The 17,500-nt window shown below is 42.5% G+C and overlaps 1 protein-coding gene across 1 annotated transcript in view; it reads right to left on the bottom strand.

The window, feature by feature from the left end:
* Window positions 1-7,216: 7,216 nt before the first annotated feature.
* SLC29A3 (solute carrier family 29 member 3) overlaps window positions 7,217-17,500 on the bottom strand; it is a 106,507-nt gene continuing 96,223 nt past the window's right edge. Inside the window, exons 5-7 of the mRNA XM_085899929.1 lie at window positions 15,313-15,539; window positions 13,038-13,200; window positions 7,217-10,982 (exon numbers count right to left, since the gene is read on the bottom strand). Of these exons, the coding sequence (XP_085756055.1) occupies window positions 10,379-10,982; window positions 13,038-13,200; window positions 15,313-15,539 (994 nt within the window). The 3' untranslated portion in view covers window positions 7,217-10,378. The remainder of the gene's footprint in view (window positions 10,983-13,037; window positions 13,201-15,312; window positions 15,540-17,500) is intronic.

Here is a 17,500-nt window from a genome sequence, read left to right as displayed (position 1 = left end):
TCCATGGCACTGTGTATGGGAGAGGAGTGGGGGGTGGGGGGGGGGGCGACGGGAAGTTCTATTACATAATTTCGCCCCACATCAGTGAGATGGATTGCGTGCCAAGTGGTGATTGTGACCCAGTTCAACACCATTGACATACCGGTCATGTTTGGATCAAGACTCCATGCGATGCAAAAGGTCATAAAAACCATACACCGATCACATCGAGAGAGTGCAATAGAGAAGTCAGGTGACAGGTGGCATATGTGCACTGAAGTATCCATAGGCAGCTGAACGTGTGCACAAAGCATATTGGAGGGAGCTCTAGACCTGTGTATTGAGGAGCCTGGAGGGCAGATTGATTATTGCACGCCCAAAGAACAATCTTCAACTGAAGATACAGTTTCTAGAGGGTGGGTGGCTGGGGCTGGGAGCATTGTGACTGATATCAACCTAAGTGAAGCTGTATTCCCCAGAGAAGCATCTTGTCCTTTGTTCTGCCATTGCCCTTTTATGTTCACCTAATATTTCCCATCTCAAACTTTATTCCAAAATGAATCGTAGTTATCTGTGGCATGCAACAATGTGGCTCAGGTTGATTCACTATTTGCTGGTGCTGATTGTTAATAAAGCCCAGGTTGTGAAACAATTTGTTCAAAGGTTTCATCCCCTCAGAATAGCATAAGCGTGAGGATTGGAGCATGAGAAAACGGTTCCACGAGGAAAGCACTGGTTGTGGTGTTCTTTACGCATTGTGGTTGCAGCACTGCTTGGAGAGCTGGCCACCCCTAGGACAGCCAATTGGGCTTTCAGACATTTTGCGATGAGGGATGTGACAAGAAATACACCTGTGACATGACACATCCTCCATTAAAACAAAATGGTTCTTCCATGAAAAGGAATGACTGACCCATAAGACTCACTTCATGAAGTTTGTACTTTTGGCATGGATAAACGTGTTTACAAGTTAGAAGACACTGCTTTACTTTGCGCACTTAGTGCTGAAGATCTTGCAGCAGAAGAGGCAAAGTATTTTGATGAATGCCTTGTGAAGTGGAACAAATCATGACAAATCAACAAGCAGACAGATGCATAAGCACAGTCAAATTGAAATCCAAAAACAGCCCAATAATGAGGATGGTTGGGTCAATGAAAATGTTTCATATATACATACTGTCATGTCCAGGCCGATTTACACCGATGCTTACAGATGGAGCAAATTGGCTTTAACACCCGAAGCCGACGTTCAAATTATGGTGGCCTTGCGGATGCGAGAATTGAGAAGAGACAAGAGTATATTAACTCTTGTAAAACAATGGGTTTATTACCAAAATCCCGACCAAATAAATATACAGGTGAAGACTTCACCGACAGAAGGGATACAATGAACTGTTGAAGTGGTAAAGAAAGGGGGAACAAGGAATCGAGAAATAAGTAGATAATTATGGACAATGACATGAAACCTATGGCGCCACATACCACATTTATTCACAGACGGGGAAAGGGAATGAGAAAACCCGGATGAGGCCTTGGCTCTGCTGGTGGACGATCTGGCTATGAGGAAGTGGACAATCGGGTGATAAGGAGGCGGCCAAGAGGGACGAACAGGCGATGATGCAGGTTAGGTGACAAAACACAGGGCAAGACAATGAAGGCACACGGCAGGACCAACAATTGGAGCAAGGCAGGAACGACGAAGCAGGAACACGGCAGTAGCATGAAAAAGGGAAAGCAGGCAAGTAGGCAAGGACAGAACAACCTTTTCTCCTCCAGGCGATTTTCTGTGATCTTTTTATCTTGGCGCAATCTCCTTCATGCCAGACATGACTCCAACTCTCCTCAGATGTCCTGAAACTCTCAGCCCTCTCCGGGTGGTGTAAATTCCGCACTCCTCCCCCCCCCACCAAGGCTATACAAGCTCCGCCCTTCTCTCTTTTCGCTTTGGCCTCTCCTCGGCTGCCTCTTCCAGAGGGACATTTAAAGGGGGTTGCACATACGATTGTCTTAATCTTAATCCCTAACGAATTGTTACCGCGCACTATCCCTTGTATGGTGCACATTCAAACAAGACAATTCTTAAGCTACGTTTCCCGACTTAAATCACATCGAGATGGGCTAGCTACTCGTCCAAGGACCATAACACTTTATACATTTGTCTGCTCAAAGGTTACATCTACCCCCCCCCCGCCCCAACCCCATCCATCACCCTCCACTCTATCCCTCACCCCCCCCCCCCGACCCCAACAAACATAACAATACTTAACATTCTGCCAACTTTCACACTTTTTCACAAAGTGCACAATTCTTTCAGACACAGTATCTGCCTCACTTTCTTAGCTTACAACCTAAGCATCAGAGGATAATAATGAATGGCAAGGTTCAGGATCAACTCCTATCATTTGCTTCTATGTATTTTTCACTCATCTTCTTCACTGTTCTTTCCTCTTTGAAACATATTATATGTCATTAATCTTCCTAAAGATTGGAATTGTAAAAAACAAAACCATTCAATCATTGTTAAAGGTGAGATCCAACATCACTCGCCTCATACGTGTTAAAATTAAAATAAATACATACTCACAAAGAAAAACTGACTATAGTAAATTACTTCTAAACGAAGAAATGGCAATGTGTGTGTGTGTGTGTGTGTGTGTGTGTGTGTGTGTGTGTGTGTGTGTGTGTGTGTGTGTGTGTGTGTGTGTGTGTGTGTGTGTGTGTGTGTGTGTGTGTGTGTGTGTGTGTGTGTCAGTGTGTCTCCTCCATAACTCTAAAACTATAAAACCGAGCAGCCTGAAACTTTGCATGCATACTAAGGGAACACCCAGAAGTGCATGAGTGAAAGTTGTGTGCTTGGGTTAATTTAAACACCCCTATTGAAGATAATTAACGGCCTTATTAAATTATATCCTTTATCAGGCGCATCCTTGGCCACCTCGCCCTTTGGGTTCTGAGAGCATCTCCTGGGTAACCTCGCTGGGAGTCTGAAGCCGCAATGTTTTTTGGCCTGCTCAACCATGCCTTAACTTGGAAGAGAACGCAACGATTTCTCAAGGACAAAGATGTTTTTCTCTTTCCTCACTCATATTTATCGAATGCCTGTTCATCATAGCTACGAATCACAAAATACAACACTTTTGTAAGTGCTCCAGTTTTCAAATTAGGAGCTTGGAGCTATTTCATCCATTATTTGATGCAATTTTCCACGATTTACACTCACGGACTTATTTAAGTACATCATCGAAATATTATTTCTGTTTTGAGGATCGGATATTATCTACACTAAACTGTTGAAATCTGGAGTGAAATCTGATAATTTAAAGAAATAATGAGTCTTATAACTAAGCCGATACACCTACTTTAAGCAAGCAAGGCTATGTTCCCTCCTCCTCCATACATACACAAGAAAATGTGAAATTTTCAAAGCATTTAAATTATCTTTTTCTACTTCAGAGAATTATATTAATTGAACAATTAGATTTCAGAATGTGCCAAAATTAATCGGCTTCATTGAGATATATGATTTAATGCATTCACTGCGAGACCTCGCCCCCTATCCCCCACAGGGACTGTTTATTCATAGCGTTTGCCAGATTGGTGTCTATATTTTCGGAGGTTTTGTGAGGTGTTCTACAGGGAATCAAAGCAAATCTGGTGAAAAACAGATGTATTAAAATAATGTTACAACGCTTGCGTGGACCCGAAGGATGTACAACATGAAGCGTGCACAGATGAGCAGGCAACGTGGCAGATTATTTGAAATATTTATTTCACAGGCGATTTAACTTCGCGATGTCTCCACGGTTGTTCTACGTTAACGAGCAACTCTTTTGTGGATAAACTATAAAGTCATTATTTGAACAAATTCATTTAATTTATTAGTGCTGTGGGCATGGTGAAGACAAGCTTGAAAGGTAAAGGGATCCTACATGGTATGCACCCACAGCCTGGCCAGCCATTCCAAAACCATTAAATTGGAGTGCTTGGTTGAGTGTTTAAGCCACTTACTGAGTGCCCTTCAGTCAATAGCGGTAACGCGCTGTCATTCTGAGCGAATTGTCCACTCACTGCGGATGCTTTTGCGGTGCTTCGTCACCCCGAGCGAGTGGTTCGTGCTCAGTCACCCCGAGCGAGTGGTTCGTGCTCCGTCACCCCGAGCGAGTGGTTCGTGCTCCGTCACCACGAGCGAGTGGTTCGTGCTCAGTCACCCCGAGCGAGTGGTTCGTGCTCCGTCACCCCAAGCGAGTGGTTCGTGCTCAGTCACCCCGAGCGAGTGGTTCGTGCTCAGTCACCCCGAGCGAGTGGTTCATGCTCCGTCAGCCCGAGCGCGTGGTTCGTGCTCCGTCACCCTCAGCGAGTGGTTCGTGCTCCGTCACCCTCAGCGAGTGGTTCGTGCTCCGTCACCCCGAGTGAGTGGTTCATGCTCAGTCACCCCGAGCGAGTGGTTCGTGCTCAGTCACCCCGAGCGAGTGGTTCATGCTCCGTCAGCCCGAGCGCGTGGTTCGTGCTCCGTCACCCTCAGCGAGTGGTTCGTGCTCCGTCACCCCGAGTGAGTGGTTCGTGCTTCGTCACCCCGAGCGAGTGGTTCGTGCTCCGTCAACCATAGCGAGTGGTTCATGCTCTGTCATCTTGGGTGAGTGGCTTGTGCTCAGTCATCCTGAGCGAGTGGTTCGTGCTCAGTCACCCCGAGCGAGTGGTTCATGCTCCGTCAGCCCGAGCGCGTGGTTCGTGCTCCGTCACCCTCAGCGAGTGGTTCGTGCTCAGTCACCCTCAGCGAGTGGTTCGTGCTCCGTCACCCCGAGTGAGTGGTTCATGCTCAGTCACCCCGAGCGAGTGGTTCGTGCTCAGTCATCCCGAGCGAGTGGTTCATGCTCCGTCAGCCCGAGCGCGTGGTTCGTGCTCCGTCACCCTCAGCGAGTGGTTCGTGCTCCGTCACCCCGAGTGAGTGGTTCGTGCTTCGTCACCCCGAGCGAGTGGTTCGTGCTCCGTCAACCATAGCGATTGGTTCATGCTCTGTCATCTTGGGTGAGTGGCTTGTGCTCAGTCATCCTGAGCGAGTGGTTCGTGCTCCGTCATCCTGAGCGAGTGGTTCCTGCTCCATCATCCTGAGCGAGTGGTTCATGCTCCGTCATCCTGAGAGAGTGGTTTGTGCTCCCTCATCCTGAAAGAGTGGTTCGTGCTCCGTCATCCTGAGAGAGTGGTTAGTGCTCCCTCATCCTGAACGAGTGGTTTGTGCTTCGTCATCCTGAGCGAGTGGTTTGTGCTCCCTCATACTGAGCAAGTGGTTCGTGCTCCATCATCCTGAGCAAGTAGTTCGTGCTCTGTCACTCTGAGTGAGTTGTGTAATAACACCTGATCTGTGAGCTGTTTGCCGTATTAACGTGTTTTCTAAACTACCGAGCCAATTTTTTTTTCCCACCTGTCACATGCAGCTGCTTATAAACAATAATGTTTGTAAACATGTCCCTGAAACGTCTATATAAATGTGACGTGGTTTTTCAGTGAAAGCTATTCAAGGTTTTTGGGTTGTATACAGTACGCACTATTGTCGGTAATCACACCGACTCCAACCTGCCGATTCCCGAAAAATTTCTTATGTCACCCAAGTACTAATGTGTGTGTGTGTGTGTGTGTGTGTGTGTGTTGTTCATAAAACATAACATATTGTTTCTGCTCAATTCCCAACCCTACCCCTCTCTCTTTTTGTCCCATCCTTGCTCTACCTCCTCCCAATATAGTGCAGCATCCACCTCCCACACCCCTCTCACTCTCCTCTCCCCTCTCTCTGTCTCTGGATATATCCGGAAGGTGGTTATGTCTGGACGGTGTTTGTCTCCGGATGGGTCCGGGCGGGGTTTGTATCTGGACGTGTCCGAGCAGTGTTCGTCTCCGCACAGCTTGGCTCTGGACGCATCCTAGCGGTATTTATGTCCGGACGGGACTTTGTCTCCAGACTTGCCCAGACGGGATTTTGTCTTCAAATGTGTCTGAGCAGTGTTCATGTCCGGACCGCTTGGCTCTGGATACATCCGGGGGGGTTTTGTCTCCAGACGTGTCCGGGTGGTGTTTGTCTCTGGGCCGTGTTTGTAGTATGACCAGTAGAAAATGGATTTCAGACATTATTTTGTTTCCATCTTCATTGTTATTCGATGAAGAATCATTTTGATGAGAGAGTATGAATCATAATTAATGCTCCACTGCACATCTGTCTTCCCTTCCTCTCACCTTACACAGTCTTCCCTTCCCCCACTCCTGCTCGCTCCCACACCCCTCATTGCTCTCCATCCCTCCTCTTTTCTTTCCCCTCCACTTCTTCACTCTTCCCTCTCTCTCTTCATCCCCCCCCCCCCCACCTAGTTTTCCCATCAGCAAAGCGACGGGTGATATTTGCTTGGCGTGAATATAACGTGGATTTGTGATTTATGACAGACCAAAAACACATTTATGAATCTGTTCTTTCACCATGAGGATCAGGTTTAGAAACCCCACAAATTTGGCCAAGCACACCCGAAAGCACAGATTTTCCCCAAACTGGTGATTTTCTATGATGGTTGCACTTGTAAAGTGTAAAATGGACACTGCAAACATCTAGCTCCTAGAAATCCCATTGGTTGTGATAATTTTTTTTGTTTTTTTAATGTCCTAATGCAGTGGAGAATGTAAAGTTTCTTTCCCATAAACGGGCAAGGAATAATAATGAGTGTAATAATCAAAGCAAGCTTTACAAAAGAGGGCAGTCAGCAACAGGACATGGCTTCAGCTGGTTATGTCATGGCTTGAGCCAAGCACAACTAATGAGGACCAAGGTCTTCTGAAGAAGCAAATATCACAGTTCTTAATTCAAGATGAAACACCGTTCCAGATGAAACATAAATAAGTTTGACATCATTGTTACGACTTCCATAGTACAAAAAGTGTGACTCTAAACTTACTGTCCAACAAGGTGCCAAGGAGGGAAAGACAGATACCTTTGTGAGCTGTTTCAACTGGGTTTGATTCCAAACATTGTCTACCATCCTGAGGATTCACAGGCAGGGAATTGCATCAACGAGTGCATTACGTCTACTATCATTTGTCAACGAGACACTACGAGCTTGGTGTTGCATCAACCAGCATTTACTGGTGTATGTTAAAGATCAAAAATCACCCTGTGCATTCTCTGCCCCGTGACCCAACTTTAAGGGGAGCGGGGTCGGGGAATTGTAAAACATGATACCACGGAGGCAATAAAGTCCAGTGAGATTTTAAAAGGTAAAAAGCTTTATTTTTACATCTTATACAAAAGTCAACTTGTCCTGTTTCTCTGGCAATACAGAGACTATACTAGGAAAGAGGCTGAGCAGGAGAAAGGAAATAAAAATGATACATGAAATAAAACAATCAAAAGATCACCCGTGATAAGGTTCCTTGCACAACTATTATTTTTTACGAATACGGTATACCTTGTCTTATGTGACTTTTCTGATCTGATTGAGTGCACCCAGAATTACCAAAATAAAATATAAAAGAAATTAATTCCAGATATTTTTTCATAACTTCCACCACTATATTATTCTGCTTCAAATGTTGTGGTATTTAATCCCAAGTTGACCTGTTCCTTCCTCCAACCACGAGAATAAAACGTTAAAAACATGGATGAGATCAAAGCTATTTCCAACTTCAAACCATAAAACAGTAGGCTTGAGCAAAACTTTTAAAGGGAGTAATAAAACTTTATCTTTGACATTTACACGCCAATGTCATGTCATACAAATGCCATTGGTCAGCAAAAAACGTAAAGTCCAGAAAAAGTTGTATAGTTCCCCAACTTGAAACTTTTGAAACTCCCATATAGCTGTACACACTGCGTAAGGATCTGCAACAACAAAAATCGTTTAGATATGAAAGAAGATGAAGTGAATCAGGAATTCCTTCGTGAGGTATGCTGCCAGAGCATGATCGAAGTGTATTTCACTTGCTTAAAAACAAAAACCACGCTTTACATTTTCCGTGGTACACCAACTATAGTGGCTTTTAAATATACAAAGGAGAAGATGAGCGTTCACACCCACATGGGACAAATAATTTGAATTTCAATCTCTTCGAGCTCAATGTACTCTGCAGTGCAATTCTGAAATCAGAATTTGAGACCTGTTTGCAAATGGCTGCATGACAAAATATGACAACTTGGATGAATCTCACTTTTGTGCAGGCAGCAGTGTGTGGTCCAGATCAGAGGTTTCGGGTTGCATACCCAGTTGAACTAAGCACAGTTCAACTGATTCCACCATTTCATTCGGTAGCGAGTGAAACCTGTGGCTGAAAACGGTATAGTCTGTGTTGGCAAAACTCTGATTACAAAGCTATACTTTTGCATCTTGATATTGTGCATCCCTGCGTTCTTAGTCCATTTAGATTGCTGTTGAGGAAGCAGTCTTTCAAGAATAATCAGAACCCCACAGAAGGTCATGGTGTACATTTTCAATGAAGGATCTTCAGGTTCATTTCTTAGTTCCTTCAACATATTTGGATTACTTCAGGCAAGGTGGTAAACATTTGTTTCACAGCAAGACACATCTAGTCCGCAGACCATTTGGAGAAAAAAAAAAAAAACGAGAAGGGCACTCTTTGATGTCGCGATGTCGCCAGATATGCCCTCTGCCCACATTAAAAAATATGGCCACCGAACCATGTGACTGATGATGTCATCAATTTCCCCCCCCCCCCCCACACAATTTAGCCCAAGATGACCCTCAAAAATATTCATAATGATCGGATAAAGCGTTCAACATGTGCAATGACAACATCATAACGAAGCCACCTTAGACATCAAAAAAAAAAAATCTCACTTGTTTCCCACGAGTAGGCCTACTTCACATGTGCCAAGTTTCATTATTTTTCATGGAGTGGTTTCGGAGATACAGTGGTCCAAAGTTTTCCCTTTTTCTCCTACATGGCTCTCACACCACGTGAACTATGGCATCATAAGTATCATTAAAATCTTCTACACGAGTAGTCTCACCTATGGTGAAAATTTAGTGTCAATCGAATCAGTGGTGGCAGAGAAAAAAAAGAGAAAATGATCACAGACATACATGCATACATACAGAAAGACAACCCAAAAACATAATGTCACCGGTGACCATCAGCAGAGGCATAAAAATTGGATGTGAACATGTCAATGGATATGTCTCTGCTTGCATTATTTGTTCAGTCCGCTGTTATGTTTGATCCCAATTCAAGGTCACAAAAGATTTAAAGATAAGTAGAAGAGACACATTCAGATGTTTTTAAATCGAATTATCGTGTGCAAAATGATTTTCAAAGTGCGCCTGACCTCTGATCTGAAAAACTCAAAATTAAATGAGTTCATATTTTTATGATAGTTCATATTTATGCCAGGTTTGATTGAAATTCCTTCAGTGGTTCACACGTTATCATGGTAACAAAGATTATTATCAATGAAAACGTCACATTCTTTTTTTGAATAATAGTTGATCTCTCCCTCCGTACATGTGCAATGATAGTAGGCCTACATATTTGAGGGTATGAATTTAGCCAGTGATAATATTAAACAGCTGAGAGAGTGAGAAAGAGAGAGAGAGTGAGCAAGAGAGAGAGCGAGAGCGAGAGCGAGAGAGAGATTCACATAGAAATCTCTTGTGACCATCCCTTCCTTGTTTACATTATTTTTGACATTCCATCCCTGTATCCTTCAGTCCATTATGTATTTTAACGGTGTTGTCAAAAAATTAATGATGTTGGAGGTGAAATCCTCCATAGATGACTGGTAAGGTACCTTATCAGTTTAAAAGTTTGTATATTGGTTCATTTTTTTGAGGATTTGTGTCCAGTAGTATTAAACCTCTGGAGTGTCCCGGTCATCCCGACATAGGAAGTCTACTGACTTCCTGATAAAAAATTATATATCCCACAGCAAATCAGGAAGTGCCAATGCAGAATTCATCAGATGAGTATGTGCTCATGATGAACCTTGAATAAATTCCTCTCTTCTTGGAAACACCAAGCACTTCAAAATGTTTTTAAAAGACAAGTTCAGAATGCCATGAAATGACATTCAGTACATAATCTCAAGTATATTCAAAGCATCAAGTCATGAGGATGTGTGAGTGCAAGGGCTGTAATATGAGATAAAATGTGACAGGATTAAAATTGCTGACATCCATACTCAAATTATTAACCCCACCGAAGGCACATTTTAAACCTCAAGAAACATGATTATTTTTGCAAGGCATTCATAAAAGTATGTATTTGGTTGCAATGAGGTTTCAAGGGTTTATGAGATGATTCTGAGATATCAAGCTGTTTTACTCAAGGGAGTTCTTTCACATCTGACTATGTTTACAACTCATCTTCGTTTTCATGTCACAACCCTCAACTCCTGGTGATACAACAGCACTTAGATGAAATCAACTAATAAAACAGAAAACAAGGAACCAGTAGCCAGGCCACTAGTAAGAAATACCATCATTGCCACACCAGTTGCTTCAGTCAACTCTGGCGGCACCACCTTAGGTCCGTATTCCAGTGCCAAACTCCCAAGGTAGCCATTGCTAAGACCCAGTGTGCTGGCAATAAAGATAGGGAAAACGTCACTAGAGAGCAGATTGGCCGAAAAGTGATTTCTTGGGTCAAAGTGGCAAATCAATGTCAGTGGGATGAAACCAGTACGAAGGAGAGTGAGAGCCAGAAGCAAGCGACTATGAGGGGAGGGCCACTGGACCCAGCCAGCGACGGTACGTCCTACCAGATCTGACACATTGTAAAGCAGGAAAATACATACAGGTGTAAAGTACTTGGTGAGCCAGGATCCTTTGAGCCTTGAAGATGTGGGTTCAATGTTGGCCAAAACAGCAGGAAAGAGCGAAATAGAGATGAAGAAGCAGTAGAATACGCAGAATCCGAGGCAGCGTGTGTGATGGAGGATCGTGCGGATGGGTGGTAGTAAATTGTGCACAGGCACCGGATTGGTCCCAGAGTCATCAGGAACATTAAAGTAGTACCTGTACCACAAACACCCACAGGCAGCGAAAGATCATTTCATCGACTGATACCACTGCAGCACCGACCTGGCATCAAACGGCATGGTTTCCTCGTGTGTCACTATGCCAAGCATGGCAATAAAATATATTTTAGAAGATTAAGGAAGTAAGCAGAGGACACAGAGCTCCGATAACATTTTGCAAACTCACATTGTTCAAGATAATAAAATGTATTTATTTATTTAATTTATCTCAATAAGCTGACAAGCTCCTCGCTAACTATACAAATATTAAAATTAATCTATTATTAGGGTTGTTGCATCGTGATTTTGATAAACTCAAGACAAACCGACTAATCAAATAAGGGAGGGGTCAATATGCTTTTCTACTGCCATAAGGTAGTGGACAAAAAAATGGAAACACCTGGGCAAATGAGGAACACCAAGCAGTGGCTTCCACACATATGTGGCCCATGTGTTAATTATGCAAATAACATGCCAGTATGCTTAGAGTGATGGTCAAGAATGCTGCAAAGGCCTGGTTGCATATAATTATGGCGAGCATGGCTGTAATAGGGAACCCCCCAATGTCCCCATCCACAGAGCATATGCGGTCACCCAATAGTTTGCTGAGCATGACACTGATGTTATCCATATGTCATGGCATTCTCAGTCACCAGATCGGAACCCAATTTATGGGATATTCTGGAACGACACCTGAAACAGCATTTTCCACCTCAATCAAACAGGTGTGAGTTGGTTGACTTTTTCGTGGAAAAATGGTAGTGCATTCCTCCTCCAGAATTCCAGACACTGGTGGACTTAATGCCATCGCACATACAGGCCGTATAGGCCGCACGTGGTAGCCCAATTCCCCATTAAATGACTTTACATTGGTGTTTTCATTTTTTTTGTCGACTACCTGGAGGTAATTGTAGTTGAGATAGAGAACTGAAATAAAGGAATACCAGGGACAAAAAAATCGTTATTTAAAAATACAACATTATACAGGAAGTTGTGGACAAGTGGGTTGTGAGGGGTGGTTGTGATAGCGGTTGGGGTGAGGGGGCTGTTTGGTTTCGGGTTAGGATTGGGGAGGGGGAGGGTAAACTAATATTCAAGTAAGATGCCTACCTTAACCCAAAACTCCAGAAAGAAAGATACTATTTTTGAAGTGAAGCCACTTCCACATTGATTCAAACAACACAAATATGGTAAGTCTTATTTCAACGATTGATCACTCAACATGTCTTTTGGTTTCATTTTGTTTCCTCTTTTCATGGTTATCTCTCCAATCATCACTGTGTAAAAAAAAATATATATATATATATATATTTATTAGTCATAAACCTTTAGCAGAGTGGAATAAGAAAGAGAAGGGAAGGCAGGTGGATGTGTAAGGAATGAGAAGAGAAAGGATAATGGGAGGCAAAAGGAGAAAAATGAATGGAGGACAGCGAAGGGGCAATCATGCAAAATATGGAGGGAAATGGGAGAGGGGCAGGTCAAAAATCTCACCATACTTCCACTGGACTGGATACATTTAGGAATGTGAAAGTTGAAAAAGAACCAAACGTAATTTATTCAGAAAGCCCTTATTCAGTGAGCATAAAGTTTGCACAATATACCGTGCATAGGTAGAAAGAGAGATAGAGAGGGGTTCTCTCACTACAGTCAAGCCAATGCAGAGTTAAAACAGAAAGATGAACGAATAAAGAAGTGGTCATAAACGGGTATAGTACTTGCGAAATTAGTGATTGCGACCGTGCCCTTAGGACCTCAAAAATAATAGCCTTCCAGCTTTTGATTGGTGAATCACTTCAGTGACCCAGGAGGTAAATTGTTAAAATTTCAAGTCAATTGGATGAAAATTGATGATTTTGTGACTTTGGCCTTTTTAACTCAAAAACAATAAGCTCAGCTTTTGACAAGCTGTACCAGGAGGTTAAGTTTCGTGAATATTGGTGTGGAATTGTGAGCTGCAGACAAACAGACAGCATAATACTAGAACAACCAATATATTTGCGAATTTTCAATTTTGCAAGTAAAGAGCAAAGAAACGAGGAAAAATATTAACCTGGCAATGGGCATCCGGCACAGCATGCTGTACAGGAACATGCAGAAGATTGTATAGGCAGTCGCCATCACAAAATAGACCAGGGCACTGTTTGTGATATCGCTAGCAACTGCCAGGTCTAAAATGGATGCCAATGCACTCAATGTACCTCCCATTGCTTGTCCTGAAAGAACAGACATCCACAAATAGGAGCATACATGACCCTCAGCATATACATATTGAGTACACCACCTCACCATACCATGTTACATACCTGATGCACAATCCCTTTCATCACATGTACTTTCGCACACTCGATTGCAAGAAAACTAGAATGGCACGTGGTTGAGCACATACCCCCATCAGGCTGAACAGTTTACGTTATGCAGCACACCGATAGGCCGGATCCGGACCTGAACCAAAATCGAATCAGCTTGTTTTTGTCACCAAGCCAACTCATCCACCGAGATTTGTCATAATCTGTTTACAACATTTTGAAATATCATGATGCTTTATATCGTTTTTGGTCCCTTCTCTCAATAGTGAATAATCACTGATAAAAATTACAAAAAATTATCGGATCCATATCTTCACCAAAATAAAATCAATTCGTCCTTGTCCTACACCCAACTTGTCCACCAGGTTTCGTCCAAATTGGTCCATAACTTTTAGAGATATCGTGCCATATATAGTTTTTGGCCACATCTTTCAATGGTGAAAAATCACCGAAAAAAATTATTGTATCCGGATCCTCAACAAAATCAAATAAATTCTTCCTCATCACACACCCAAAGTGTCCCCAAAATTACATCTGAGTCAATCCATAACTTTTTGAGATATCCTGTTCACAGATAGACAGATAGAGGTGAAAACATACCCTCCGTCTAGCTTCGGTGGCGGAGGTAACAAAGCACAAATCGTTATCTTTTCAATCTGTCAAAGGCACTCTTGCTGTTATTCCATCCATCGGGACCATACTCTGTGCAAAGTGTTGGTGCTGCCTAAGCAGTCTCCTTGGCTATTGGACACAGTCCTGGATGGGTCGCCACTCCAACACAGAATATCAGCAAGCTGGCACTCATTTTGCCGATCTCGGAAGGATGGCAGGCCGAGTTAACCCCACCTGGTATTAATTCATCAGCTGAGCGGGATTTGAACTCAGGACCCTAGGATCCCAAGTCCGCCACCCTAACCATCAAGCCAACACCAGCCATGACAAATTGTTTTGTTTGATATTGTTTGATAAAAAAGTCCTTTGCAGAAACGAATACTTTTGCTGCAGCCTTTCATTTCCAGGTTTTATGCTGTTGGCAATCGGTGGAAATTTAGTTTTGAAGTACTTACCAAACCAGCATAGATGTAACAACATTACCACATTTGTCAGTAGAAGCACAAGCATGATTCAAGTTGACATTCCACTTCAAAAAAACATCAGCGATGCAGCACTAAAAGCAGATCATTGTTTAAAATTTGTGTGTGCAGTTCACCAGCATATTCAGATTCTTTAAAACTAGGTGCACTACTTGCGAGCACTCTTCCCAGCATCTCAAATCGGTTTTGTGCTTGGGTATTCAAAATGAATGTTTGTTAATGAAATGCTTGCACTCCTTCTCTGAAACTGTTATTTAATGACACCATGATTACCAACCTTACATACACATGAACATAATTATTATACAAATGTAACATAAAACTGTACAGACAGTTGGTTGAACTCTCCATCTGCAACAATAATTTCCTGACACATTTAACCTGATGAATGGCTATCTGCACCAAGATCATATCCCTGTCCTTGCCTATGGCCAACATAGTACTCCAGTCCTTTCCTGTCCTTCAGATACAATTTTCATGGTTATGCTTGATGCAAAAAAAAAGAGCAAAGTGAAGCTTCGAGCATGATTGGGTCCATGAACCCATAAACCTGCATACAGGAAAACATCGTTTTGTCTGCGTGAAAGGGGCGAAATTAGTGCCTGAGGACTTGCAAACATTTTCCGGGTGAGCGATGAAGGAATGAGCCAAGTGGTGCCATCGACACCCAATGCTTGCATCATATTGGTCCTTGCCTGCAGTGCCGTAGCCCTGTTAGCTGCAGGGTAAGATTAAGCACCTTCCGTTACATTTGAAGTCACGGCTATGAAGAGGAGGGGTTTGACAACATGAATCCATGCACGCATGGGTAAAAAAAGGAAAATCCTGAAAAAATCCCTACCTACTGTATTTTTTAGCCGTATAACAGCGCTATTTTGTGGGGGATGAGGGGGGAGTGGTGAGGGATTGGGGAGGGGGTTATTACCAGAGATGACAGCCTGACTGTATCCAGATGGCAGTTGACCAGCCAGCCCAAACACGCTGCCCATGAAGACCATGGAAGCACCACTGATGATGACGGTGAACAAAATCGTGATTGAAAAAAAGATTGTGCGCCATTTTGTTGTATCAACTTTTACCAGAAACACTGTTACAGCAAGGAGCAGCGCTGTGACAAATAGCGAAGTGTGGACACGCAAATTTGCTGGGAGCCTGTGGAAGAGAAAATATGAGGGTAATGGGGTTACAAGAGACAACAAACCTTACTCAATGACCTTCAAAAATAATTATTAGGAATTTCCATAAAATAATGGGGTGGGAATAAGAAAGGCAGAATTGTTGGGGGAAGCCATTCAAACCCAAAGATTAAAATTCCATGTTTTCCATTAATTTGTGCTTCAGGGAATAAGTGCAAATCATACTGAACGAGCCCAAAGGTACGGTTTATATTGTGCTCAAATGATACACATTTCATGATGGGATAACCACATCTTAGTAGGGTTTAAAAATCCTTTAAATAGACGATGAGCGGCATATTTTTTATACTTCATCAAGCACTCATCCGTTAGCGTACTGTTCACAGTCTCATGGTTGTACGCATTCTGCCAGAATCATTCTGCTTGTCATCTACTTCCAGGTAATTTTATTGGTTAGGTTTCATGTTCATATGTCCATAGCCATTAAAACTCTTAAGGTCTTGTTGACTCTGATCACTTATAATGTACAATAAAGTAGCACAAGAAAATGCATATGGGTTTAAATACAGCCAAATAATACTGGGTACAACTGAGTCAATGAAATGCTATATTGTACAGGTTAAGTGATAGCCCCAGCTGAAAAAAACACAATATTAGGTCTATTTTAAAGAGATGGCATTTGAAACACTGCAAATTGTCTATGTAAGACCTGATTGAAAATATTGGATAATAATTAGCAGGTATTCAAATTGGCAAATGTCAACTGCACTGTGGAACAGAAAGAGGGGGCTCCACTGTTTGCAAAAGACAGATAGCCACACAGATATGTAGTGACCAACATGCAATCCAGGTAAAATCCAACTAAAATGTTCCGTGCTAATGACAAAATAAATATTTTACAGAGCAAAATAAAGTCTCTTAAAAGGTATTTACACATGTTGTACAAAAATATAATAAAAGCGAGGGTTTTGATCAAGATGCAGTGAAGATTAGAGAACAAACACTGCAAATACCAGAAATGGTTAAAAATAAATCTCCAAACTTTTTTCTTTTCTTTGAGTGTGAAAATTGAAGTTTCAAATATTTACTTTCAAAGTTCTTCCTGTTCATACTACAACAACAACTACTACTACTACTACCACTACTACGACTACCACAATGGCCGCAGTTATTCCTGACTTATTGGGGGATTGGCCAGAGAACGATTTTCCTCAAGTCTTTTACAAACTGGCTGGCCAGGCCCAACACTCAACTGAAGGTGACCAGAATTTGTAATTTCGCCAGGCTTCTGGAAATAATTAACGAATGACAATATGGGGTCTCTAACGTCCACCAACGACTAGCACGAGCAGATAGGTCCTCTGACAAACTCCTTTGGATGGACATTGCACACATCGATGTATCACCTTGCCTGCAAAACACCAGGGTGACGTTTATAGCTGGGTAGAGATTCAAACAAAAGCTAGTTAAGTCAACGGCAAGTGCACATGTCGACTTGAAAGATATCCTTCAATGCTATATTTTACCTCTTGTTCAATATTCCAACATTTGTTTGTTGAACGTTTCTTTTATTGAAGCATAAAATAAACACAGAGCAGAGCGAGTTTGCAAGAATGGCAATTAATAATATACAGGAATCTGAAGGCAGAGAGATTCATGACAATTGAGGAAGGCATGAACTAAATTACAGGAAAATATCTTCTGTTGCATTCCTTTTCAAACCACAGATTTTCATTAGCAGAGGATTGTCATTTGTGATGATTTTTGAGCAATGAGAAGTATGTGGAATGACTATTCAAGGCACTCCGTCACCATACACCCACACAGACACAAGAATCCTTTATCCACATTCAGACCACTCATTAAACATGCATTCTGGCCTTTCCACCAAACGGATTTATTGTTCACAAAAGGCTGTCCATTAACAACTTTTGCTTCATTGCCAATTTTTGGGATTCTTGAACAGCAATATCAGTC

Source organism: Eptatretus burgeri, chromosome 10 (genome assembly GCF_056783735.1).
Source record: "Eptatretus burgeri isolate ZD-2024b chromosome 10, Ebu_testis_v1, whole genome shotgun sequence".
In the NCBI taxonomy this organism is placed as follows: Eukaryota; Metazoa; Chordata; class Myxini; order Myxiniformes; family Myxinidae; genus Eptatretus; species Eptatretus burgeri.
The sequence above is the reverse complement of the archived record's forward strand: the minus strand, read 5'-3'. Positions and strand labels throughout refer to the sequence as shown.